Source organism: Podarcis cretensis, assembly GCF_951804945.1.
Source record: "Podarcis cretensis genome assembly, chromosome: 6".
Classification (NCBI taxonomy): Eukaryota; Metazoa; Chordata; class Lepidosauria; order Squamata; family Lacertidae; genus Podarcis; species Podarcis cretensis.
The window spans coordinates 79,937,374-79,965,213 of NC_137175.1; the positions used below are offsets into that span (position 1 = coordinate 79,937,374).

General features: G+C 42.4%; 1 protein-coding gene across 4 annotated transcripts in view; it reads right to left on the reverse strand.

The window, feature by feature from the left end:
• Positions 1-27,840, reverse strand: part of COL11A1 (collagen type XI alpha 1 chain) — a 270,407-nt gene that overhangs the window by 160,759 nt on the left and 81,808 nt on the right. Inside the window, exons 6-10 of one of the 4 annotated variants that reach the window (XM_079981012.1) lie at positions 7,215-7,340; positions 6,766-6,909; positions 6,455-6,562; positions 2,856-3,110; positions 8-70 (exon numbers count right to left, since the gene is read on the reverse strand). In XM_079981012.1, coding sequence (XP_079837138.1) covers positions 8-70; positions 2,856-3,110; positions 6,455-6,562; positions 6,766-6,909; positions 7,215-7,340 — 696 coding nt within the window. The remainder of the gene's footprint in view (positions 1-7; positions 71-2,855; positions 3,111-6,454; positions 6,563-6,765; positions 6,910-7,214; positions 7,341-27,840) is intronic. The other 3 variants (XM_079981009.1, XM_079981010.1, XM_079981011.1) reach the window with 3 other exon arrangements.

Below are 27,840 nucleotides of genomic sequence, written 5' to 3' on the forward strand. Positions count from 1 at the left end.
TACTCACAGGTTCAATCACAGCTGCTTCGCCCTTCTGTCCTTTTTCCCCATAGGCTCCATGGCCATTCACCTGTGGAGGGAAGATACCGAGAGGCAAATATATTAGAATGTATGTCAGGCCCAAAGTCCCCTGCTACTGTGAAGGCAGGAGCACGCAGTGCTCTTTTGATATTGCCAGAATTTGCAGCTCTTTATCAGGAGATAGGCCTGCCTGGCCAGTCATGACATTGGCCAGTGCCCATCCATCCATAACTTGGGCCCTGATTGGCCCATTTGAACCTGGCTCACTGGCCAGGCAGTCACATCCCCATGGCAACAAAAGTTGGGGGGAATTCCCTATCTGCTGTCGGGAAGGAGGCGGACAGCAATGGTCTGCAACTGATGCCCACTGGGAAAATGGTGAGCATCCATTGTGTGGCAATGTGGAGATGAGCAGAAGCATTTGGATCATGAGCCCAAAAATAAATATGGAGGAGGATCCTGAAAGTGCTCAATTCTCACCACAGCTGCATTGGTTATTTCCTGCATTATACCTTCACAAACCAAGGCTGAGCTTAGTTTCCAACGTGGGTCAGAATGGATTTTAAATGTGTCAAATGATGTTTAGATTGCCTGCATATATCTCCATATGAAAACTTGACACCAGAAAGTAGTGTGAGTGAAGTTACAGTTCCCATGGGCTATGGCTTTTGTCTGGCAGTTGTGGAGGAGGAGGAGGGGGGGGGAGGAAGAGGAGGAGAGCAGGAACCTGCAAATCTGTTTAGAGTTAGTCATGTCTAATATTTTCAGTGGGTCTTCTATGAGTAGAACTAACACTGGCTTTTGTCCTGTCTTTGACTAAACTGAAATATACGCTTACAAGTTCAGGACGAGATCTTGTGGTGCAAATGAAGAGCTGTAGCCACCAATTTATTTATTTATTTAGATATCCAAGCAACTATATTCCCTTACAAATGGCAATCTGCCATTTTTTTTTTTCATTCCTGCAAGCATAATTGAGAAAGCTGCTTGTTTATCTCGAACAGATTAAACATGAGTAGAAGTTCTTTATTTTTTAAACCCCACCCCCTCCGCCTCACCCCAGGATTGTTCCATGAATTCAAAGAAAAAAATTGCTTTAGGCCTTGGCTGTCTTCCATATGACAGCCTTGACTGAGAAGAGATCAGTTACAAGATGTAGATAATATTGCAAATAGGACTGTAGGTGCCAAGCTGTTTCTAGGTCAGAGGGTGGGATTTGAAGACAAAACATATTGAGGGCTCCTTTAATGTAAGGATGCAATTCCCATCATCCATGGCCATTGACCATGCTGGGTGGGAATGACAGGAGATGGAGTCCATCCACACAGTTTTCCCATCCTTGTTTTAGTGGGCGTCCTCAATGAGATATATGGAAACTGACTAGGACGAGGTTTGCCTCCTCCTCTACTTCCAGCTGAAATCTTAGTGAACTTTATTGCTTCTGGAACCTCATGACTCCTTTCTGGTTTAGTTGGCCCTCAGGTGTAACCATAAGGTATAAATAATAATAATAAAATTTTATTTATACCCCTCCCTTCCTGGTTCAAAAAACCAGGCTCAGGGCAGCTAACAACAAATTTAAAACACTTAATTGATGCAAGAAAAAAACAGCATAAAATACAGTATAAAACGTGAATAACAATAAATTCAGAATTCAAAAATCAATTTAGGGGGGAAATCCATCCAATAAACAGTAGATGATCACCAGGGCTAGCTGGCTAAATTAGTCCTATTTGGGCCAGCGAGGAGACCCGGAGAGAATTAGTTGTGGGATCCCAGAGCGGGTAATCTTCATAAAAGTGGAGGGGGAGGGAAGGAAGGGGAATAAAAGATCAGGCTAAGTTCAAATTGAAAGCCAGGCAAAATAGCTCTGCCTTACAGGCCCTGTAGAAGGAAGTTAAATCCTGCAGGGCCCTGGTCTCATGGGACAGAGCATTCCACCAGGTTGGAGCCATCACTGAGAAGGCCCTGGCCCTGGTGGAGGATAATCTGACTTCCTTAGAGCCCGGGACCTCTAAACTATGATTATTCATGGACCTTAAGGTCCTCTGCGGGGCATACCAGGAGAGGCGGTCCCGTAAATACTTGTTTCATTTTTATAAAGCATCTACACATGCAACACCCACTCCCAGCTGTATAAACTGCCAATAAAGTCCCTAAAGTCCCTACACCAGTGGTTCCCAACCTTTTTTTGGCCACGCCCCACCTAAGTATCTCTAAAATCCCCCCCCATGACAATAATAATTCTTATTATTCAAAAAGTGAACACCTATTCAGGTGGAGGAAGCCTAAAAGGCCATTCACTGTTAATAACTCATTCCCAAATTGGCCCCCTTAAAAATCAAATTGCCCCCCTGTGGGGCGTGTGCCCTATGTTGGGAACCATGGCCCTACACCCACCACACAGAGGTGTCATGTTGCCTATAGGTTTTTTCTACCCCTCCTAATTGTTCAAAACCAATTAATATGTATTTTTAAGGGGCCAGGGGATAGTATTTCCAAAGGTACTGCACCGTGATGGCAAAGTATTTTTCTGTCCCCACAATGCCCCCAAATCTTGTTTTGATTTTTTAACTAGTTCAAACTAACCACTCCCATGGGTCTCCCTCTGTGACTCTGTGATTCCTCCACACCTAAAATGTGTCCTTAAAAAAACAAAATAAAAGGCTATACCCGCTTCAGCCATACTCACTTTCACATGTGGGTCCCATAGGGCTGCCTATGGGTCAGTGCAAATGTTGGCCTGCCATAAATAGTCAGAAAATGAAGACAGCTATGTTTTGCTATGAACCACTTGCCACAGTTAAAGAGCAGCTTGGATGTCCCCAACTTACGCTTGTTTCTGTGATATCGGTCTCTGCTGGAACACCAGGCCCAAACTCCTCGTTAGTAGGGTTGGTTGGCTTCTCTTCGTATTCTTTATATTCATAAAAATCATATTCGCCTACTTCTCCATCTACCACAACTTCAGATTCACTGCGGTCTACTCCTCTGTTTCCATAATCTGTTTCCTCAGTTTTTTTAGTCTCAGAGTTATACTCCTCTCCTGTTACGTATTCTTCAGCAAATACTTCTTCAACAGGATTTTGCTATTCACATAAGCAGCAAAGGTTTTGGGAATAGGATGAATATGTGGATTACTGTTAGTAAAGCAATATAAGCATTCAGTAGATTTGAATATAATGGCTGATGAAATAACACAAGAGCGCTGGAATCTTTTAATTTGCTCCTGAAAGACTGGGAAGCCAGAGTTTCAGGGGTATTAAAAGATCACCCAATGCACATACCTGTGTGCAATGCAATCAATGCTTTCATAAACATTCATTATTATTACTATTATTTCATTTGCAAAACCGTTAAATGAAACCCTGGTTCCACTGAACTATTTAGAAATATTCAGTTCAGTATCACCATCAATCCAGACTTTCACTCACTGATTTTGCAGTATATGCCAAAGCACAGACGCTAACGCTGTAATATGACATCTTTATGCTAGGTACATCAAAGTTTTCATACTTGGCTTCACAGACTTTTTAACATCAGCCTCACTGTTGAAAAATACATGAGGGTTTGCATCCAGTGGTGTTACTCAGTTAACAGAAAGGCTTCCATCAGTGAAACAGAGAGAAAAGCCATTTTCAGAGACTTCTCTCCTTCCTATGACCTCACCCACCCACCACTCCCATTTCAATGTGCCCTGGAGGACTATGTGGGGGAGGGGAGAGGGACATCACTGAAAATTGCTCCCTCCCCCATTCTACTTCAGGGGGAGGGAGTAAAGCCAGGAACTGATTTCCTCCACTTCCCTCGGTCCTGTATACCTGAAGGAGCGTCTCCACCCCCATTGTTCTGCCCGAACACTGAGATCCAGCGGTGAGGGCCTACTGGCGGTTCCCTCACTGTGAGAAGCCAAGTTACAGGGAACCAGGCAGAGGGCCTTCTCAGTAGTGGTGCCCACCCTGTGGAACGCCCTCCCATCAGATGTCAAGGAAATAAGAAGCTGTCCTATTTTTAAAAGACACCTGAAGGCAGCCCTGTTTAGGGAAGTTTTTAATATTTAATGCTGTATTGTTTTTAACACTTGATTGGGAGCGGCCCAGAGTGGCTGGGGAAACTCAGCCAGATGGGTGGTGTATAAATAAATTATTATTATTATTATTATTATTATTATTATTATTATTAAGTCTTGCAGTCAGCTGACCAACACCACTGGATACAATACAACCCCTGGAGTACAAAATAAAGGGGAAAGCACAATAAGCTGCAGATTAATCATATGTGGATAAATAACTTTCTGGTTTCAATGTGCGAAGATTTCATTTGATAAACACTACTATCTCATGGAAATTTTAAAACGAGAGAACAAAAAAAAGAAATATTTCTAATAAATGCTATTTTGCAGCATTGCATTGTTTGTACACTTAAAAGTGTATGTGTCTCACAGAGAGAAAATGGTTTACAATGTTTCTACATGTAACGTTCAATACATCTTGAAGGCTCAGGGCATCCTTTCTTTTCTCAGTTATGAGAACTGTGTGAAACCAAGCAGTTAGCTTTTATGCACCAGCATTATCTGAATAGCATTTTCTTCAAGATGCCCAGCCCACAAAAAAAAAAGACCCAACTATGGAGGCAGCAGGTTTGGGTCACGGTTAGGGATGTAGAAATGTTTTGCAAGGGAAACAATCCATTTGAAGAACTTCCTATGTGAAGCCTTTTGGGAAATGAACGGGAGGTGTAGAAAACTACAGATGTGTTGCTGGGCAAAAGACATAAGGTGTAATAGGAAATGGGAACTTTCCAGTCTCCATATATTTCAAAGCAGCAGTGGGACCCATTGTGCTTTTATACAACTCTCATTTATCTAAATGGAGCCTCGACAAAAAAGGAGGGCATTGTTTATTCCACTGATGTAATTAACAGGAGATGTAATTAACAGGAAAAGCCACAAGTTAGTCACTCCAATGCCTACTGACACATACACAAAGCGTCAATGCATGGGTTTAATAATAGAAAATCTTATTATTTCTTCAAAGTACATTTTGAAACTGCTTGGATTTTGCCTCTACCAAGATAACAGGATTTTGTACATATTAAAAGCATTGCATGCTGACTGAAATCTATTTCTTTCTTTTTTTTTAGAAAAAAATACTGTGCCTTGCTAGCTAAAAGTATGTTTGTCTGTTATGAATGTGTGTGTATATGTTTGTGCATGCAGAAACACATGCACACAAACACACACACACACACACACACACAAACAAACAAACATTGGCTTTTTGTTTTATGAAAGCATTTTAATGCACTTTCCAAAGTAATAACCTTTGCATTTTGTCATTATGTACTTGAAACATGAAATTGTTTACAAGAGCAGCAAATAACTTGCAGCATAATGCAAAACCTTTGGAAAACCATGGTTGTATAGCAAGTCGATATTTACGAAGCAAAATATCCACATTCATAAATGTCAGTTGATTGCACACTCCAAATTTCAACAGAAAATGAAGGACAGTTTTGGACAATTTCCAATAAACCTTTCCATTCAGGATCAAAAGAAAAGGCGTATTGGAAATCCTAAGGTACATCTTTGCAATGCAACTTGATTCTGTGGAGTAGACACAGACCTTCCACTCTAGTATAAGAGATCTACATATGAAAGCATATTGGAAGCCAATGGGAACTGACCAGGTATGGATGGATCTGCATATGGATGCTCATCCACACGGTGTGGTTGATCCAGATGGCGATTCATGCATCCAATTCATCCCCATTCACTATATGGCATGAATGAGGTGCATGTTTCCATTCACAGTGCTATGTGTGTGGGAAAATGCATCCTGGCCACCATCTTGGAAGAGTACACATTGTTGTGCATGACTATATCTATGTTGGGGCTTTGGAATTTATGGAGGATAGAGTTAAAAGCATTATCAGTAGGTTGGGGAATCAAAGACCAAGTTCAAGGCCACCTGCTTATGACCTTTCTCTACCTCCACTCACCATCCAGTCACTGCATTCTTTTCCATTAAATAATTGGCCTTGTTTGAGCTATGCCTCTCTCCCTTGCAATGCCAACACACACTAAACTAACCCTTCCTTTCATCCTCATGCCACGGAAATCACAAATATGGGCAAGATCTTGTGTAAGGTTTGTGCTGGGTGAATACTGCACAACATCAAAACATGTATATGATTAAACTCTGAGAGCTTCTTTTTTGCAATCTCTAGGTGTTATTTCTCAAGCAGAACTGAAAGGCGAAAGGCCAGATATTGGAGTAAAACTGTGCATTTCAGGAACGTGCCACAAGCTACCTTGGTCTTTAGAGGATCTCTCATAAGACTAAATTAGGGCAACCGATTATGACTTGGTAAAAGTTATTGACTAAGATCTTTTGAAGTATCCTTGCCTGTATACTTTTCCATTCCTCATTACCTCATTTGGTCCCGTCGTTCGGCTCGGAGTCTCAGTCTGGTAGCCCTCAGAGGTCCCATAGTCAGTTTCAGCCACATTATATTCATTATATTCATCGACAATGTTGGCCTGACAGGAAAGAGAACGCAGGCCATTAGCCACAAAAGAGGAAGGCAAATGGGCAGGAGGAATCTCTGTTCAATTGGGTTGTGGTATTAGCCAAAGGTGAATTCATCTACTGGGGGTTAGAGGCAAGCTACTCATTTCTCAACATCACAGATCTTCCAGGCTTGGTCGAGGAAAGATCTTGATTATTTCTGGGCTACCTTTACCCCTAGTTTGCTTTTTGCTGAGGCTTGATAGCTTTTCTTCTTCTTGGATGAAAATGATTCATATTTTTTGAGTGTGAACTTTTGGGAGTTGCTCTTTGAGTTAGCAGCCACTGTCCTCTTCTTCTTTGGGGCTTTGTTCTTTTTCTGAAAAAGGGTGTTGAAAGATGGAATGGGAAAACATAAATGAATGAAAGGGGAACAGCAGTGAGGTAGGAAAGGAAGCAGAGTAAGTCAAAAGGCTTAAAACAAACAAACAAATAGATAGATAAGCAATTGCTGGTGGTCTTCTTCTCTTCCACTGTTGAATTAAAATGAGATTTAGGGACAAACAGGGAGGCAAGAGAGAGGTGAAAAGGAACAAAAGGCTTAGCTAACACAAGACACCACATGACAAGACCACAAGGGAGATGACAGGGACGTCACGCAACACACACAGCACATGCCGTTACCTCAGTCTGTGTGACAATCTCGTCGTACAGTGGGGGTCCCTCTGTTACAGAGTCAAGGTCTTTATAATCTTTATAATCTGGATCTCCATAGTCATAGTCATATTCAATTAAATCTTCAGTTCCATACTAAATTGTGAAAGGAAACATACCAGGCGTGGCTGTGTTAGTGGCCGCAAACTATATTAGCAGTCATGGAAAGCTCTTTTACTCACTTGGAAGAAAAAGTTAAGAGAAGTAAAGCACCAAACTTCTATTAGCAAGATCTCCTTATTTTCTTTCAGATCTATATAAAATAAACATGAAGGTAATGAAAAAGCAAGGAATAGTTGCATTAAAATGTTATCTTTTACCAGTGCTAATTTTTCTAGAAAAAGAGGTGCCGGAACTCACCATGAACACCTCTTAGAATGGCAATGGCGCACACCTGAGAGGTGCTGGATCTGAGTTCCGGCAAGTTCCAGATGCGAAAAAAAAGTCTTGCTTTTACAGGAATGCAACCAAAGGATGGTGGTTTATGACCTGGTTTAGAATTGGCTGATATTTAGTTACATAGAACACCTGTGATAATGCATGGAAATGTTTTTCTTATGTTTCTTTACTGGTGTTAGTTAGCTGGCAGGTCCTATTGACTACCTGTAAGAAACATATTGTCAAGAATGTCCTTCAGTTCCCACCACTAAGAAGGGTCAATAAAAATGTTGCTGGATATGCAACAGACAAATCATTACTCATCGGGGAGGGCAAACATTTAAATCGGAATAGCAGCCTCTAAACATGCAGTGCTAGCATACCAACAAAGTTATCTGACATGCTAGCAGTGCAGGCGAAAGGGAGAGTGGACCAAGTGAGATGTTTCAATTCATGATGCATGTTGAGAAGACTTAAATTGGGTGTAATAAGGGAGATGGCAGAAAATCACTTCAGACTGCAGGTAGAGGATTGCAGTGTGAATCCTCACACACATAATAACTGAGTGTCATGCTATTGAATCACAAGAAGAGGGAGAACAGATCAGATTTGCTTAGGGTTGCCGTATTTCAAAAACCAAAAATCTGGAAACAAACTTTTTTGGCCTAAAGTTGTTGAGCTTTTGCCCACAGTTGTTGATGCCTAGATGTTGTTTCCAATGGCTGGATCCTGGGAATGTCCAGAAAATTCAGGACATATGGCAACCCTAGGTTTGCTGGCCTGGCACCACTCCCTCCACTGCACCTTCCCATATTTTGGAAGGGGAACATCTGAAGATGGGAGTCTCCTGTACCCATGACGGCTCCTTGTCTCGTTCAGAACTCTGTGTGATCAGGTTTCAGAATGAAGCGAGGAGCCTCCACCATGGCTTCTCAACTTCAGAAATTGTCCCTCCAACATGTGATGGGGACTCAGTGGAAGGGGTGGGGGGTCAGTGAGCACAGATAGAGAGCCTTAGTTAACCCTGGAGGGCAAATGTTTAAAATGCACTATGTCAATATCTCTTGCTTTTTCATAAAATGCAGTGACTATGTAAGAAAGCTTGCATTTCTAAAAAGAAAATATGGATTATTTTTCAATAATTCAGCAATTTTACTCTAATGCGCATATTGTTAATTCCCAGGCAAAAATAAAACAGAACACTTTCCCCAGACTTAATTATGAAGCTGCATTTTAAATAAATGCTGCATAAGTAAACATTTATGTGAGCAAAACATTAGGAAGGCTCACAGATGTGTATGTATGTGTGTGAAACTGATTTAATTTTATTCAAATACAGAATGCTTTTTAAAACCATGTTGACGTCCAACAGTGAATACCCTGTCACTATTATCAAAATGGAATGCCACACTCTGAAACAAAACCACCCACTTATCCACAAAATATGTCCACAAAATTAGAAATGAACATAAGCCCTGGTCACTTTTTCATTCATGTAGACCTGACGTGTGGATTGGGGATTGCGCTCACTTGCTTCACCCTTTAATCTCCACGAGTTCATCTGATTTAGGATCATCTTCTAGGGATAGCACATTAAGTTCATCAAAAGTTGACAGATCTTGGCCTCACGATTGCACTCTGTCAATTGAGAATGTGCTTTAGGCATAAATCAGCTTGGATGGAGATATGTGCATGCATAGAAATCTCTTGATTTTTGCATGGCTGGAATACTGTACAGTTGGGAATCTTAGGTGAGATAACCACACAATATTCTGGAGGCAGACTAGAGTGAAGATGTCTCCATTCCAGTCTGCCACTCTTGCCCCGCCCATTTAAACTGCCATGATTGGCTGGTTTTAAATAAAAGCTTTGGTGGGCAATCCCACAAGCCTCCACGGCTGGTTGAAAAGGATTCCAATGACCAACCACAAGGGGAAATGGTCTATTCTGTGCCCCGATGGGGAAAGCTGGGCTGGGCTGCAGCCAAAGTCCACCTGCAACTCAGGTGAGCGACCATTCAGCACAGAAGCAGCATTCATGTGTACAGCAGCTTATTGTTTCCCTCAGGGCCCTTCAAACTCGACAAGCCTATGATTCTATGAAATCATTTGCCTGTGGAATTTCTGCCTGCTGCTATAGTGTTAAAGGCACAGAAGCCTTGCTGAGAAATTTTGGCATGCCCTGTCTTGCTAGTATATAATAAATGTTGAGCAGTTGTAGCTATAAGATGATTATAGCTATAATGAGGGTGGTAGTTGTGGCATTTACCCTGGGGCCTGAATACTATCACAAGCCTGCCTATAGAGTCTGAAGTCTAGCCCAAAAAGACTTGTCACCTTTTTTATGGTACCAAGGAACAGGCAGCTAAAGCTACATGGGCCCACAGATATTATAAAACTGGCCAAAACCTGCCAACCATCAACCAAGTCAAGATGTAATGAAATCAGAATCTATCAACCCTAAATAAAATCAAAAGAGGAACATGCATCTTTCCCCACCAAGTTCTTCAATGGTACTTAACAATTTATAATGCATAGGTCCGAGAGTTTCAGTGTCAAATTAAAATATGCAAAGGAGACATCTTTACACACGGCACATTTCCCTGAAGGTGATTTTTGAAAAGCACAACTCCATAAGAAATAGTTCCTCTTGTGTCGCAGCCTCTCTGAAAGCTCTATTGATAGAGAACAAATAGGTTGTGTGTGCAGAGGAATGTAACACCTCAATGTCTGTCTCCTCTGACTAGTCAGCCAAAGAGGTTCAATTGCATGCATTCATGTGCTTCTCTGGGCAAACAAACAAAAATGAATGAAAATTTGTCACTGACGAAAACTACATTGAGTACACTACAATCGTTCTATGATGGAGAAAAGCATTTAAGTGTGACAGATATAGTACTTTTTTATGGCCGGGGTCAGATATTCTAAATTATGCAATCAAATTGTAAAGGCTTTCTACTGAAAGGCTTAGATTGCAATCTGTCCAGATTTTGACTAGTCTTGCTGGTGCCCTTCTTAAAAATGTCCCAGCTTAAAACAAAATAGAGGGCAGAGGTTTGGCCTTAGCACCAGGCATCCCAAAACATCACCCCCGGTGGCGGGGGATGGCAGTAGCTGGACATTTAAACAAGGTTTGTGTTTCAGAGTAATTCCTCTGAATTTCAGAGCTGCTGAAATGCAGCAGCTAAGAATGTGGATGTTGTGCATGGAAACACCTGGTTAAAATCACCTCCCTCAGCTATCTCTCAGGGTGGGTAACTGGGAGAAATAAATGTGATAATGGGTCTCTCTTTCTCTCTCTTTTCTATACAAATGCATTTTGTAAGGATTGTATTTTTAAACATATTTTCTTTTTCTTTATTCCTTTTCTCTTTTGATACATTGCTTTTTAATTATCTTTTTATAAATGTTCCTAAATTCTTTTTTTTAAAATAATATTTATTAACATTTTAAAAACTGCAAAAGAAAGACAAAGAATTCAACAAAACAAAACAATGCAATACAAAAACAAAAACACCACACAACACCAACCCCAAACATTAAATTAACAAAACCAAACAAACACAATTTAAAACACATCTAATAAGTTCAGTATCTTAACTTTCATTTACTTGTTTCAGCGACCTCCTCACACCTCCCTTTTTGTATTCCACTTTAATTAACTGTTTCAGCAATTCCTTTCCATCTTCCTCTGTTTTCTGTCCTGTAATTTATCTTAACATATTCTAACCTTATTTTTCCCTTTAATATATAATTGTCTTAACATATTTTAACTTTATTATCCCTTTAATACTCTAATAATCTATTTGTACTTAATTCCTTGTAACATTTCTACTAAAGCCATATAGCTCCTTTCCAACATTTTTCTAACACTCATTAATTTTACAATATTTTTAGAAATAGTCTTTAAACTTTTTCCAATCTTCTTCCACCGACTCTTCTCCCTGGTCCCAGATTCTGCCAGTCATATCCACCAATTCCCTATAGTCCATCAACCTAGTGATCTTCTGTCCGATGCTCTTAACTCTTTTCCAAGTCCCTTCTGCGAGTCTTCTTCATATTTATACATGAACTTTACTTTGTCTTCCACTGATCTTATTTTCATTTTCCTTCCTTTGAGGCTAAAGAGTAGATCTCGGGGAAACTCCCACCTAAAGATGATTTTATTCCTTCTCGACAGGGCAACCAAATTTCCGTTGTTAAATCTAAGATCCGAAAGGTATTTCAGGACATCTTTCAAAATTTCCACTCTTGACTGTTGTTCTTCTAAGTTCCTCTGGTATTTCCTACAGTCTCTTATTTTGTTCTTCTCTTTTTTCCCTCCTCTTCCAAGTCCGAGAGCCCTCACAGTTTTAATCTCTTCTTGACCCAAGTCCCGGTCCCAAAAGTCATCAAATTCCTGTGTAAGGAAATCTATCAAACTTTCCTTCTCCAGTTCAGGTAGGGCTCTGATGCTCGAAATCTGATTTTCTTTAAATTCAATCATAGCAGGCATCAACTTTTGGTCATCAAATTGCATCTGTAAGGCTGGGACTCTCTCTCTCTCTCCAATTGTGTTACTTTAGGTTCAACGGCAATAACTTTCTCCCTAGCCTTCTCCGCAGTTTGCCATGTCAAAGTAGATTCCTGTGTCAGTTTCTGAATAGTTTCTATATTGGTGTTCACTTTTTGTCCCAAATTGTCAATTTTGGTAGTTACCACATCCACCTTTTTGTGAAGCTGTTCCAGTGAGTCACTTATCTTACATAATACAACCACTAAGGCCTCTTCTGTCAACATTCTTAACTGATTCAAGGTCCCCAGAATCTCACAGGTTTTTATCTTGCAGCTGGAAATTCCCCCAGCTCAACTCTTGTGACAGTTTCAAAAGCTTCCTCTAGAGGGAAACAGTTTCTATTTGTATTAGTCCTTTTAAACTCAATTCAAACAATAAAGTTAGTTTCAATTTTCTGTTACTTTTACTCCTTTTTAAACGCAGATGGAGACCATGGAAACAATGTATTCCTCTTATTTAACTAACTGTCAGTGAACGTTCTAATCACGGTCAGTCCTGTTGGCAGCCCGTTTCCAGGATCGGAGCGGTGGTATATTAACTCTGTTCACTCTCTCCTGCAGGTATACTCAGTCCAAAACTTTCCCCCCTCTTCTTCTGCCACCAAGGGGGGTTTAGTATTTTTTACTGATGGAAATTTAGTCCTTTACAATAGGCTTTCCGAGACTTCAGCTTGCATCCTCATTGCTTCAATCTATTTACAAAAGGGGAAGGTGGACTTCCTGTTTTAGACCTCCCCGTTTCGGCACCAAATTAAGATGTTTAAAAATCCAATTATCCGCTCTACTCACGGGTAGTTGCTTTAAGATCAAATTGTCCACAGGAAAAAGTCAGCGCTCTCCGGCAACAGCTATGCGGCTTCGCTCCGTGGAAGAAGCAGTCAATTCAAAGCACCGCGCCACTCACCCCACGTCGCTCCGGATCCCCGAAACCGGGTTTCCCCGTGAGTAGGGGAGGTGCAAAAGGTGCCAGCCGAATCCCACGTTCACAGGCTTCACCCGTCTGTGATTTCTAGTGGGTCTCCGCCTTCGCCGTGGCGGCCAGACCCGGATTCCTACGAAGCAAATTCCTCCCGATCAGAGGAATTCCACCATTACCTGAGGCGCTAACCCGGAACTAAATGTTCCTAAATTTTAAATTATTTGTATAGAAATACAAAGATGGGTTGTAAGACGCAGGGCCTGAGCTTGGAACAACTAGACCAGACCTCCTTATTTGCAGGAGTTCACATGGTGGAATGGAAGAACAAAGGCCTTCTTCCAAAAGTGAGGGGGAATGGCCTACTGTAGCTAAGCCTGGCAGGACAGCCCACTCTATGGTCTTAACCCCTTCCATGCATTAATTAGACTTAAGCATGTTGGTTATATGAGGCTGGATATCCCACAATTACGTTAGAAGTTGCCTTGTATCAGGTCTAGCTGTTTGTCCAAGGCCAGTATTGTTCTCTATCTTGACTAGTTGCATTTCTTCAAGGTTCCAGACAGAGATCTATCCCATCACTTGATTTTTCCCCCATGTATGTATTTTACGGGAGATGGCAGGTATTGAACTCACAATCTTCTGCATGCTTGCAAAGCAGGGACTGTACCATTGAGCTAAGTGACAAGCATTATTATTTATTTCTAGCACTCAGCCGATCAGTTACCCAGCATTTAAAATAGGACTGCATACCATTTAATAATATTTCTATTTAGTTAAAAATAATGATAGGATCAGTCTGACAGCAAAATTAGTGCCTGCTCTGGACTGTGCCAATCCTGTGGCTAATTCAATAGCTAAGGGCAGGTTAGAAAAAGTTCTTCAGAGACCACAAAACAAACAGAAACATTGACTGAATCAAAAAAACTGTGCCAAGTATGCTAGAATTTTTTTTTTTTAAAAAAGGCACACAGACAGTGAGTAAATTGATATTTATGCTAAGCATTGCCAAAGGCACAGTTTGAAAAGCCCGTCATTCATGAATGAGAAACTGCAAAGGCACATATAAAAAGCAAGTATATTTAGCGGGTTGAATTGCATCATACACGATCAACTGGAAAATATTTTAGTTCTTCTAGGATGTTGCCTTTGACATTTCAACAAAATGTAAGGTCACTAAAACAAGGCTGCATTTTGGTTGCACATTCTATTCACGGAGCAGAAATATAAAATCCTCGTGATAAAATGTGGCTGTAATTTTCCTTCCATTTCACATTATTCTGAATGTGTGTAGCGGTCCTTGGTAAACACTTTTAGGAAAGAATTCAGTGGGCTGCTGAAATCTAATATCTCAGGATATTGGGGCAAAGCCATCACGGTTTAATGGATGTTCAATGTGGTCCAATGTCTAGCACGTTGGATTTTGGTCAAAAGAAAGTGTTTGTGAACTCAATGGGCATTATTAGGAATGCCATGATTCATCAAGATTCACATTCTCATCTGTACAAAAGTAATAACTGCCGTTCACATAAGATATTTTCAGGATCACTAATGTTGGTTACAAATCTAACAACAACAAAATGTATGCTCAACCCCTAACAGGAGTGTTTCTGCTCAGGATTCTTGCCAACAAGGCAGCAGCAGATGATGGAGTAAGTCAGCTGTGCTTTCCAAGCCTCTGTATATCTGGTTGGAAGAGGAGCAGCAGCAGCAGCAGCAGCAAGGTCAGTGCAGTGCAAACACACCAGTGGGAGAACTGGATCGGCTCTGCCAGTGCATTTGCATTGCACCAACAACATACCCACCACTTCCCAGCCTGCAGCAGAAATGGAAGCAACCAGAGATCAAGTGAGTGGCACCTCTCTGCCACCCACTTTTGTCTCCAAGGTACAGTGGTACCTTGGGTTACATACACTTCATGTTACATACGCTTCAGGTTACAGATTCCGCTAACCCAGAAATAATACCCCAGGTTAAGAACTTTGCTTCAGGATGAGAACATAAATCGTGCTCCGGTGGCGTGGCAGCTGCGGGAGGCCCCATTAGCTAAAGTGGTGCTTCAGGTTAAGAACAGTTTCAGGTTAAGAATGGACCTCCGGAATGAATTAAGTATGTAACCAGAGGTACCACTGCACTATCAGTTGTGGAGGCCTAAAGGAAAACATTCCATTTCACACGTCTCCATTTCCAGTTTTCTTTTTCAATTGACACTCAACCATCTTACTTACTTGGGATTTGTTGTTTTTTGTTATTTTCCGGGGGGGGGGGCATTGCTCCCTAAGATTTTTTTTTTTGTTTAACAAAATGTACTTCTGCAAAGCTCAGGATTTCTCACAGCATACCTCTCTTTTGTTTCACAGGGGCCCCATTTTGTCCCCAATCCTTTCGGCATTCACCGCTTGAGTTCACTATCTGAGAGAATGATGTTCCGATTCACCTGTGCTAGGTAAGATAGACATCCTGCACTTTGTCAATTCCAGAACATTGCTTCCTTTGTGGAAGATAGTCCCATTGAAAAATATTTGGACACAAGGAAGCCACTACTAGTTCCCACTCAATTCTCACAGAAGTAGCAAAATTTATGGCCGGTATGGCAATAATCAAATGGCCTTCTGAATAACATGATCCATGTGTAGGCTCCAAATTTGGGGTGGGGCATTTCTCCCATTTGAACAGGGGGTGGTAGCAGAGTTAGTTTATTTGTTCATTTTTAAAAACCAAACTTTTAACTTCAACTTTATGCCATCACCACCAGAGGTGGCAGCAGTGCCAACAACAGGGCCCCATTCCTGTGGCCCAGTCACCATCTTCTTAATTCCAAAGTCCTCTCCTCACCCCCCATAAATCCAAATTCTGTTCCTGCCCAGAGAGAATCACTTAAACAATTAACACAGGTAATATTTTTGCATTATCTTAGCCAAAAGGCTGAGAAGCCATCACTTGAGCTATATTTTCAGACAACCATCATCTCAACCCTAGAAGACAGGTCTCTTTCACCTTCAATAGCTGTGTAGAAGAAGAAGAAGAAAGAAAGCTTATATGACTGAGTTACAGCAACACCTGTAGAAATTCTCTCTTCTACACAACTATTAAAAGTGCACATCAGGGACAAAGGGAAGGTCTACGGTGAAGCGTCAGCAGTGAAGATCTCTTGAGCAACAATGTAAAGGTGTCAAGGATGAGTCAAGAGAGTTGGGGGCGGGGAATCCAAGCCGTTCATCTGCAAATGTTAAGAATGAGTAGTTACAGGTTATTCAAGAGGCAGACCACTCAGGTAATCTTTTGCTCAGGCAAAGGACTACAGCCTTAGGAGGATTTCTATGCAGCATTACACTATGTTAAGGGAAATGGCTAATCCTATAGCCAAGATGGTGACACAAATACCACAGCAATCTCTCAGAAGCAAGGGCCTTGGATCAAACTTTCACATGTCCGACACTGGGCTCCCCTCAACACCCTCTGCTTGCACTTTAAGCTGGCTGCTGCACTGTGATTCTGTATAGCAGAATTCAGCAGGCAACAACTGCTTCCTAGCCCAGGGAATGGGAGCCACATTTGTTTCTGATTTGATGTCAAAGTTCTTTTTTTTATGTCCATGTATTTTATATTTTATGGGGTGTGTGTTTTATTTAAAAAATAGTTCTCTGCACCACCTGGATAAGGTTTTGTTAATGGGTGGTCTAAAAATGTTGTCAATAACTAATGCAAGATGGATTGAAATTATACGGGGCGGGGGGCGGGGGGAGAGAGTACAGGCAAGAGAGAAGCCCTAAGAGAAAGCTTATAGGTCATCAACATGTTAATTCTCCTTCACATTTCTGAATTAATGCCGGTAGAAGAGAAAGGAAGATATGATGTGTGGTTATTGTTATTTCACACCTTGCAAAAGCAATTGCCATAACTAATAATAATAATAATAATAATAATAATAATATCTTAACTAGGGATGCTTGAGGAATTTGTCCTGATCGGCTTCTCTTTGCCCCTCTTTGCCTCATAGAGCTACAGTACCCAGAATTCCATGGAAAGAAGGACTGACTGTTAACCACTCTGGGAATTGTAGCTCTAGGAAGGGAATGGGACTCTCCTAAGAACTCTCAGCACTCTAACAAATTAAACTTCCCAAGATTTTTTGGGGGAAGCCATGACTGTTTGAAGTGGTATGATTCTGCTTTAACTTTATAGTGCAGACAGGGTTGCAGAACAAACTCGTGGAAATATGGCTAACTTAGGTCCACTTATTACTGTGAGTAGAAATTGTTTGAAAGCAATCCATTGGCTTTATATTATAGCTTATGTCGTAATATGGGACGCAGGTGGCGCTGTGGGTTAAAGCCTCAGCGCCTAGGGCTTGCCGATCGAAAGGTCGGCGGTTCAAATCCCTGCGGCGGGGTGCGCTCCCGCTGCTCGGTCCCAACGCCTGCCAACCTAGCAGTTCGAAAGCACCTCCGGGTGCAAGTAGATAAATAGGGACCGCTTACCAGCGGGAAGGTAAACGGCGTTTCCGTGTGCGGCTCTGGCTCTGGCTCTGGCTCTGGCCAGAGCAGCGATGTCACGCTGGCCACGTGACCCGGAAGTGTCTCCGGACATCGCTGGCCCCTGGCCTCTTAAGTGAGATGGGCGCACAACCCCAGAGTCTGTCAAGACTGGCCCGTACGGGCAGGGGTACCTTTACCTTTACCTTTATGTCGTAATGCTTTTGTAATTTTTAATTTCTTCATATACTGTCCTGAAATTGACTCCTGGATGACAGGCAGTTTGCTTTTGAGAGAGAGAAAGTGTGTGTGTGTGTGTGTGTGTGTGTGTGTGTGTGCAGAAGACAGTTTTTGTTTGCATTTCTGAACTCTGAGACCTCTACTGAGACTTTTATGGGAATTACTTTGAAATCTGCCCAGGCGGGCAGCTTCACTCTTCCCATTCCTTCTCATCCTGTACATCTTTAAATAAAGAGGCTGTTTTTGTTTTTCTTCTTTGATAAGGAGACTATGCACTCTGTGGTTTCCCAGCTCCAAATGAAAGAGAACTGATGCAGCCAAACTGCCCCACTGTTTAAGGAAGGGCAGAGGAACAGCAGGAGCACATTCCAAGGATCAAGTAGCTCCATGGTTGATCACTGCTTGCAGCTACCTTCTGAAATGTCACACACATATTCCGAGGCTCAGCAGATGAGATGGTAAACATATTTAGCTGTAAGTGGGAGGACTCACATGCTGGAATTCATAAGCTAGATGAATGAATGCTGCCTACAGTGGAAGATCTTGGGGTTTCAAATTTCATTGACCACCCCAACATTCAATTCAGCAGGGTGGCCCTCTAATGTGGGGATGGCGTACATCTTTCCAATGAGGGGAACGATGTTTGGCTGGCGGACATTTCTGTGGGGATTAGGCATTGGTTACAGGTCTGAGGGTATTGGCGGTGAGCTTTGCTCGAGTGGCGGTTAGGCATTGGTCAGGGTATTGTTATATAGATGAATGGGGGAGGGAGGAAGCGCCATCACCTCCCCCGGTTATTGAAGGGTAGTCCGGTAAAGGACTCCGGGGGGCATGGTCCCGTCTGAAGCCTATGGAGGCCAGGGCCCAAGGCATGCCCCCGAGTGGTGACCCCGGGGGATTGCCTAGGTGATGTGCATCAGCAGGACTCCCCCTACTGGTGGTTAACCCTTCCCGGCCTTCAGGAAGACAGACTGAAGCTGGATAGTTGATTAGATTAGAACCAAAGCCTAAGCCAATACCACTCATCACCTGTAATCAATAAAGTTGTGGCCAATTTTAGCTCATTAACCTTAATAATGGTGTCTCGTGTCTTTATTTCTACTGGGGTGAGGCGGGAACTAACCACGCAACACTTGCGGCACCTCCAATGCTCTGCTCCTGGTGTGACCAAACCAGTTGTGCTCCCCTGAATCTGCCTCTGCCTATAGAAAACTAGACATCAAAGGAACCTGTTCTAGCCTAGCCTTACTCCAACTAGTCCAACCTCTAGTTGTCTATGTGCAGGGATTTTGTTGCTATGTTGAGCTTTTTTGCAGAGGGGAACATTCAACCATAGAAATTCAGGTGGAGTCTGGAATGAAGTTTGCCACCTCATCTGCTGTTTGTGACAACTGGGCCCAAAACTGTTTCCAAGGTTGATAGAAATATGAAAGAGATAGGACCATATTCATTATTCATGATAAAATTAGTATTCATTTGATTGATTTGATTTCTTTCCCACTCCAGCCTGTGGGCTCAGAGCTGTTTACAGCAGGGTTGTTTATTTTTTTCATATTTACTGCAGGTGTGAGTTAACAATACATTTAGAACGTTTATATTTTTTATATTAATTCAGTATTTATTATGCTATATTAATTAACAAATATTCTAAATTAACTCACACCTAAACTGAAGATTAATTTGCACTGTGACTTTCATTATAAAGTTCCCTTGGAAGACATTTTTACTTGCATTTAGCGGGAAGGTAGGAAATAATAAATGTGCTTTCCTTTCGCTGGCTCGCTATGTTCCGTTAAAACAAATTGCATTTCTAAGCAGGCACTGCAGGCAAGGTTGAATTGGAAGCAGGGATGGCCAGTGTGATGATGTAGCCTATAGCTCCCATCATCTCTTACCGTTGACCACAAAGGCTGCAGCTGTTGGGAGATGGGGTCCACAACTTCTGGAGAACAACATGGTGTTATCTTTGAATAAAAAGTCACAGGAAGCTTCCTTATACTGAATCAGACCCTTGGTCCCTTTAGCTCAGCATGGTCTACACTGACGGCAGTGGCTCTCCAGCACTTCAGACTGTGTCCATGACTAGTGCATTCAGAAACATTGGGAGCCATGGAAACTTGCATTTCCCTTGGTCCCAACATCCTTGGACACATTCATGGGTAGCTCAGTTGATTAGAGCATGGTGCTGTTAGCACCAAAGTTGCAGGCTCAGTCGCCATAAGGGACACCTGCATATTGCTGCATTGCAGGGAGTTGGACTAGAATCACTAAATGGTCCTCATGGTCCCTTTCCAACTCTATGTCTATGATTCTAGATGAGCTTTAGCCTTTTTCTTTTGCCAGGAATGGAGCCTTCCCTGCTTTCTCAGTGGCAGTGTAGTGTGCCAAAAAAAAATCCGCAGCAAGTCTTTGGTCTCAAGGTCTGACACACAGAAATGTCGTCGCTAAGCACCAAGGCTTGAAGACACATCAGGCTCAGTCTGGATACAAGTGACTGCCCCAAAATGGGTTTGAAATCATGGAAAGGAATTGCAGGGAAGTTGTACAATGCTTCCCACATAACTCCCAATAATACAGTTGAAGGGGAAGGAACTGTCCCAGTTCCAGCTGCAGAAACAATTTGCATAAACCCTCCATGCGATTTCCTTTTTTAACATGACATCAGAACAGTGGAAACGTATTTCCTCTCCTGTCACTTTTTTGGGGGGAACACCTGAAGTTACAATAAGGCTACGTATGTGTTCCTAGTAGGGCTCCAGTCCTGATGAGTATTGCACATGGATGGGCGTTTTGATATAAACTTCAGGACGAAGAAAACCTGGCATTCTTTGATGAAACACGATATTTCCATTGTGACCTCATGCTTTCTTTACCAGAGAGAAAAGCACATTTATATGACACAACCTGATCAACATGCAGTCCCAATGGAAAGGACTGGTTTCTTCATTAAATCCTCATTTTGGGAGCACCACTTCACAACTTCAAAAGAAACTGAGCTGTAGGGAATATGCCAAATGGAAAAAGTATCCTCTCACTCTTTGAAAGTGCATTATTTTCTGGGTATTGCAAAAGGGAAAATATTTTGAACTCCCGATTCGACTTTGCTTAAGAAACATGCTTAAGACAGAAGACAATCTAATGTAAGTTTTTTTAAAAGGTTGTGGATTTACTAAACAGTTCAAAATGGGTTTTATTTACTAGTCTATGTGTGATAGGATTGCCATATATAAAAAGAGGACAGCTTGAGCCACTGCTAGTCAGGGAAAAGGCATGGCACAGACAACAAACCCAGACATTTCCTTTAAAATGTAAAAATCCGCCTGGATGAGTATGTTGGCCCCCCAAAACAGGACATGTCAGGGTTTACCCTGACATATGGCAACTCTAAGATGTGACAGCATGTGAGGGAGGGGAGAGTTGTCTTGCAGCATGCAATTAGTGTAATTTTTTTTTTTTTTGGGGGGGGGTTATGTCTGTACATCCACACAGAGTGCTTGCTACTGAGATTATGGTTATGGTGGAGAGAAAGCACAAGATGACAAACACAAGCTTAATTTGAGGGTGATAATAAGGCTGCCTGCACAGACCTACCTGGACACTAAGATCAAGATCAGAGGTCCTCCTGGCTGTGCAACAAGCTGCAGATATCCCTCTAGGAACAACTAGGAAAGGGGTCTTTTCTGTGATGCCAACCATACTCTGGAATGACCTCCCCACCACCCCCAGAAATAGGACATGGACTGACTTGGATACAATTTCAGCACTTGCCTAAAGGCTATCTTGTTCACTGTGGCCTTTGCTGGATGTTGATGTTATAGAATTTTAAGTAATTTTCCTGATTGCTTCATTCAACTTGAGTTTAATTTCATTTGCATATTTTGCATTGCACTTTATGATATTACTGTACAGCACTGTGCAATGCCCACATAACAGGCAGTATTCAAGCATATTGATAAATAAATGATAAAGCGTGCTCTAAGTTAATTGTTGCATGCTTCTGTTTTCGGCCATTTTCTATGGCGGGGGAATGGTCACATATTAGGGATACTTGAGGTATCCAATCTTTGCAAATTCTAGTGCTAACTGACCTAATCCAAACATCTCAGAGTAATTTGGAGATTGCAGTGTTGCCACCCACCAGATTTCACACTTCTATGAGTGTTGTGGCATAGTTCTTGGCTCAAAACGTATCAAAATCCATGCTGAAATGCGTATTTTGATAGAAAATACATTTTTGCATACATATTGGAATGCAATTTTAGTGCAGTTTTTTAATAATAATGATGAGGATGAGGATGAGGATGACAGATTAATATGGAAATGGGTCAGGAGAGACTTATGAGCAAAGATGTGCAGAAGTTGCATGGACTTCAAAAAGACTGAACCACCCATCACCCTTGGTGGAGAGACAGCTGCTATTTCTGTCTATGGCAGCCTTTTCCAAACTGGTGCCCTCCACATGGTTGGACTACAACTCCTATCAGACCCTGCCAGCATCAGGAATGATCAGGGATGATGGGAGTTGTAGTCCAAAACATCTGGCCAGCACTAGCTTGGGGAATGTGAGGATACATAATGAGTAACAGCAAAGGGCAACATGCGCCTACGGCATATCCCTGTCACTCTAATTACATACCAGCAATTTTACAGACTTCTTCTAAAGTTCTGGTCTGACCATATTTGGGGGCGAAAGTTGCAAATAGCAGATGCTACTGAATTTTGGAAATGTTTGGAATTAGCAATGGATTTGGGTTCTGACTGAATCATGACTGGGCTGCCCCGGAACACATATTTATGAATAAAGTCATCCAGCATGCAAAGTCCTAGATAACAGAGAAGACAGAAGGCAGACTTTTGTAAAACCAAACGAAAATTAAATAAAAACTGATGGGATTCACCTATTTGTATTTGCCACAGACTTTAGGCAAGTTTCTGAAAGAGGGGCCCTTTCAGCCAATTGCCTCCATGCTATTCCAGGTGGCACAACTCTGAGGCAAAATCCTTATCACGTTAAATAATTTGAGGCAAAGCTGCATTGAAGAGGTCAGTTCTCAAGGACTGTACCAAAATCAATGGTTACTGGAATATTTATGAGTTTCATTACTCTAATTGCCCCTGGGAAACACACTAAAATGCTTTCCTAACTAGAAAGTTTATTATCTCTACAGATTTCAGCCCTGCAGGTACAGCTAAATCCTGCATGCCAGACATGAAAACGGTGCCTCATACAATCTGTGTCTCAAAGGAAGCATAGATTTAGCAAGTCAGCAAGTCTTTGGAGGGGGGGGGGAGCAAATTAGCATCGTAAAAAAATAAAATAAAATGATGCACAGAGTTCCTCAAGAGAGTACGGCTAGGCTTCGCTTGGATCTTCTCTTATAAAAAGTATTTCATTTAAAAGCATCTCTTTTATTTCTTTTGCATAATCCTTGCAGTTGGGATCCGGCCAAAACAAATGCAGCAGAGCTCCCATTTGGGAGTAATTTCTCCATCTCCAGTCAGGCTGTGAGATTTATGAGGCTGTGGGATACCGTTCCAAGCAAAGAACTGAAGGGCCTTTGCTATGATGCCTTTTCGAAGCCGACTGGACTGCTCAAGAGAATATATTCTACGGGGAACAATCCAACTTTGAGTAGGCCAGGAGGGTACATGACTAAATAGGTCTCCCCCCTCCCCATCTCCAGCTTCTGAAATGTGATTTGTCTGGACACAGTTCAGCACATTTGAGTTTACAGTGCAGAGGGAATATTTACAAAAGTCGATGTTGAGATTTCCCCCTCAATAGGCTTCTAAGGGAGAGAGAGGCTTACAGTCATTCAAAAGATTATTATTATGAGGAGCAGGAGTAGGATTCCTTTTAACCTGGAAAAGTAGGGTGTGCTGCACAGCTGCCATACTATAAATGAGATAATGAGGGCAGGAAGGCACGTTCCTCATTCTGTGCACCAAATCTTACTTCAGCACAGGTGATGAAGCAGAGTTCTCCACTACACCCTAGAACAACAACTGGCTTGGGGGCTGCAGGGCAGATCACACGGCACAAAATTTCTTGCCACATTTTTGCCCCTCAGAATTTGCCACCTGAGGCAGATACCTCAGTCTGTCTCATGGAAAGGCCGGTCCTGCTACTAATCTGTTGACCATTATGATAGTTAAAATAAATAAAATGCCTGCTAGTTGCACACCCCTCTTGCATCCTGCTCTTACTGAGATCTGAAGGCACAGTCAGAACCTCCAAGTGTCCAGATTTTCCAGGGACAGTCCCGGAATTACAGAAGCCATCCCGGTTTCTGATTTGATCCCAGAACGTCCCAGTTTTCCTTTCTCCTCCCCTCCTCGTCTCAGAGAACACTTAAAAATGGTGGGTGTGTATGTGTAGGTGCAAAAACAGAGTCCTGTTTATACTGAAAATAAAATTCCTGCACCAAATGAAGGCATACAAAGCCCTTCCTATAATTTTGCAGGAAAAGGTAACAAATCCACTTTAAATTCTTTCACTACAATGTGTTAGCAGCCAGCCATTTTTTAAGGAAACATGTGGTGTGTTTATTCTTTTATTTTAAAGGGATCCTTACACTGTCTACTCAGAGGTAAGTCCCACTGTTATCAATATAAAATAAAATAAAATAAAAACATAGCAATGGTTATCCTGAATTCCTTGTCAAACCAGATTTCTCTGGTTTATGCAGTGATGTTTGAAATGTACATAGATCTGCGCCAGATTTTTGGCAGCTTAATGAGGCATAAACCTAATTCTCAGTGTGACAGCCTGTCATTAGCAAGGATTTTTCTATACTCACTTTTTTCTTGTTTATTAATAGTCAAATAATAATTTTATCAATTAATACCACTCAATACTTCCTCAATTGGTATTACACAAAGCCTTCAGATCACGTCAATCAGATTCACATGTCACATAGATGTACAGAAGCACAAGTGACCATGCTTATAATTTTCGTGCATCAGCTGTAAGGTGAAAAGCAAAGATGCATCAATCTAGTGAGATTCATAAGCCTCAGGTGATTCTGGAGCTCATTAATATGCCCACAAGGGGACCATCAATCCCACTCTGTGCATTAATGCAGAAGTAAATATTTGGCTTGTGGGCTCTAGGACTCTTGGTATATTAGCCCCTTAGTATACCATCTCAGTTATCCACTATAATGGCTCGTATGGGGAATGGCCATAGCTTAGTGGTTGTGCCTATTCTTTGCTTGTAGAAGATCCCAGCTGCAATCCTGACAACTCTAGTTCAGACTTGGGAAAACTCCTGTCTGAAAGCTCCAGAAGATGGCTAATAGAACTGAGCTACATGGACCAATTGTCTGGCTTTCTACGAGGCAGCAAGTGGTCCTCTTTCTCATTTCCTCCCTCATCCTTCATCTGTAAAGACCCTTCTCCATCACCAACATCTTCCTTGCCTTTCACCTTCTTTCCACACTATGAGGACCTCATGGTCTTCTAGCACTTGAACACTGACCAAGCCAAAAGATAGCCAAGGCCAACTCCTTCAGATGTCGTGGTATTCACAAGGGCTTTTTTTTTCCTTTTTGATGAAGATTGCCCCAATGAAAGTCTCACCCAACGGGTTTTCCAGTGCATTCTCAGTCACTACCATAGTCACTGTATAGAAAGCCATCACTCGGACGCAGACTGTACCAATTGCTGCGTGTGCACAGCTCAGTAAACTCAGCTGGTGAGTGCCAACAGGACTGCAGGCAAAACAAGGCTACTAATAAACAAGACAGAGACACCTGCATGCCTAGGGAAAGTTCAAAGTTTGCAAGAATAATATATATATATAATACAACTATAATAACCCAAAACAATCTAAAGAAGAATGAGCATGCTCACCAGCCAAAGAATGGTGGGGTAAGTGAAAACGTCAGGCAGAGGATGGAATGGACAGAAGCATTCACACCACAACATTGCATTACAGATGCTAATTGTCTTTTACTAAAGTATTTACTATGTTTGTGGTATGGTTTTTTTTGTTTTCTTTTGCAATTCTCCAAGCCCAGGGCCACATCTTGGGAAGATCAGAATTGCACATTCGAGCTGCAAAATTTGACCCCTGTGGTTGTGTACAAGACCAGAGCAAGGCTGAAACATTGCTGCATGAGTAGGTGCGGCAGCCCACAGCTCGAAGTGGGATGTTTCCATGCCTACCAAGCAGTGGCGGTAGCAATGCGTCTGTTTGAAGAAGTGAGAAAATGCTAAGGGACATTTGGGGGAAGTCAGAATGCCTTGAATGAGGCATTCACTGCCCCATGGCAAAATCCAAAAGCAGAGCACTGCTCTCTTGCTTGGCTGAGAGATGCATTCTGCAAGAAAGCTGGTATATACAAGGCTGCATATACAGGGGTAGGGGGAGAGAAATCCTATTCTGGCTGGTGACTGCTGGGCCCTCCTATATATTCACAAGACATGAAACTCAAGTTCTGTTGCGGTTCTCAACCTGTGGGTCCCCAGATGTTGTTGGACTACAACTCCCATCATCCCTGAGCTCTGGCCTTGCTAGCTAGGAATGATGGGAGCATAGCTGTCAGCTTTCAGATTTGAAAATAAGGGATCAGCAGCCTCAAAAATAAGGGATCAGCAGCCTCACCTGTCGCGGGGACAGTCTACGGGATATCTAACAATCCAGGATAGCAGCGGGAAACGGCGCTGGAATAAGGGAATTTCCCACCAAAAAAAGGGAAGGTTGACAGCTATGGATGGGAGTTGTAGTTCAACAACATCTGGGGACCCACAGGTTGAGAAAGGCTGATTTAGGGGAAAGCAAGCCTCTCATTTTTAATGTGGCAGGTAGATATTAAACAGAGCATGCCTTTTGAGATATGGAACTACAATTACGTGAATATTCTGTTGGTTGGACATTCCCCCTCCCCATCTGCAAAAGGCATGGGACAAAGTCTGTACAAGTTTTACGCAAGTGCAGCATAGAGCCCGATCTACGTACAGTATACTGGCCCCAGAAAATCCTGTTGGCAGGCCTGTTGGCACTAAGCCTGATACAGGCCTAATCGCTGCTCCAGCTACAGGCTGGCATGGCTATCTGCCTTCAACCCCTACCCCACCCTTCTACTCCAGCTTACATGCATGGCAGGGCTGCGAATGCAGTGATGGCCCTACCGTTTCTTAAAGCCCTGTGAGGCTGGGGAGGAGGAAAGCATCTGGTGGACTCTTTGTTAGCCCTTCCAAGCCACCACAAATTTCTGTCCAAGCAATCTGTGGCCGTTTGTGCAACTGAAGTAATCTGGCGCCTGGCAAGATCTTGCTCCCAGCTCTTCAAAATGCACCATGGAAATTATGGAGGTTTCATGGATAATAATAATAATAATAACTTTTTATTTATATCCCGCCCTCCCCAGCCGAAGCCGGGCTCAGGGCGGCTAACAACAATAAAATAATACAACATTCTAAAATCATATCATTATAAAATTAATTCAATTCAAATTAATGGCAACCATTGGGCTAGAGTTCTGTGAAGATTGCCAAAGGAGGGGGTCAGGCTGTGCCCTGGCCAAAGGCCTGGTGGAACAGCTCTGTCTTGCAGGCCCTGCAGAAAGATGTCAGGTCCCGCAGGGCCCTAGTCTCTTGTGACAGAGCGTACCATCAGATCGGAGTCACAGCCAAAAAAGCCCTGGCTCTAGTTGAGGTCAGCCTAACCTCTCTGTGGCCTGGGACCTCCAATATGTTTTTGTTTGAAGACCGTAAGTTCCTCTGTGGGACATACCAGGAGAGGCGGTCCCGTAGGTTCAAGGATATCGTGCTCCCTTCCAGCCTCACTGCATTCAGAGGGGCAAAACACAGCGACAACCAACAGCAGTGCAGCAAGAGAATAGAGGTCCCATTGCCATATACCAATGGCTGCTTATGTGTTAGAGGTGGACTGAGGTCATATCCAGGCATAAAGGCACTAATTGTGGTAGCCCCATCATATATTATTCTGAGGTCAAGTATGCATGCTCCCAGCCACCCACTGCCTCATGTTGCTCACTGGAAAGGATCCAAGCTCTCTTCCCTCTCAA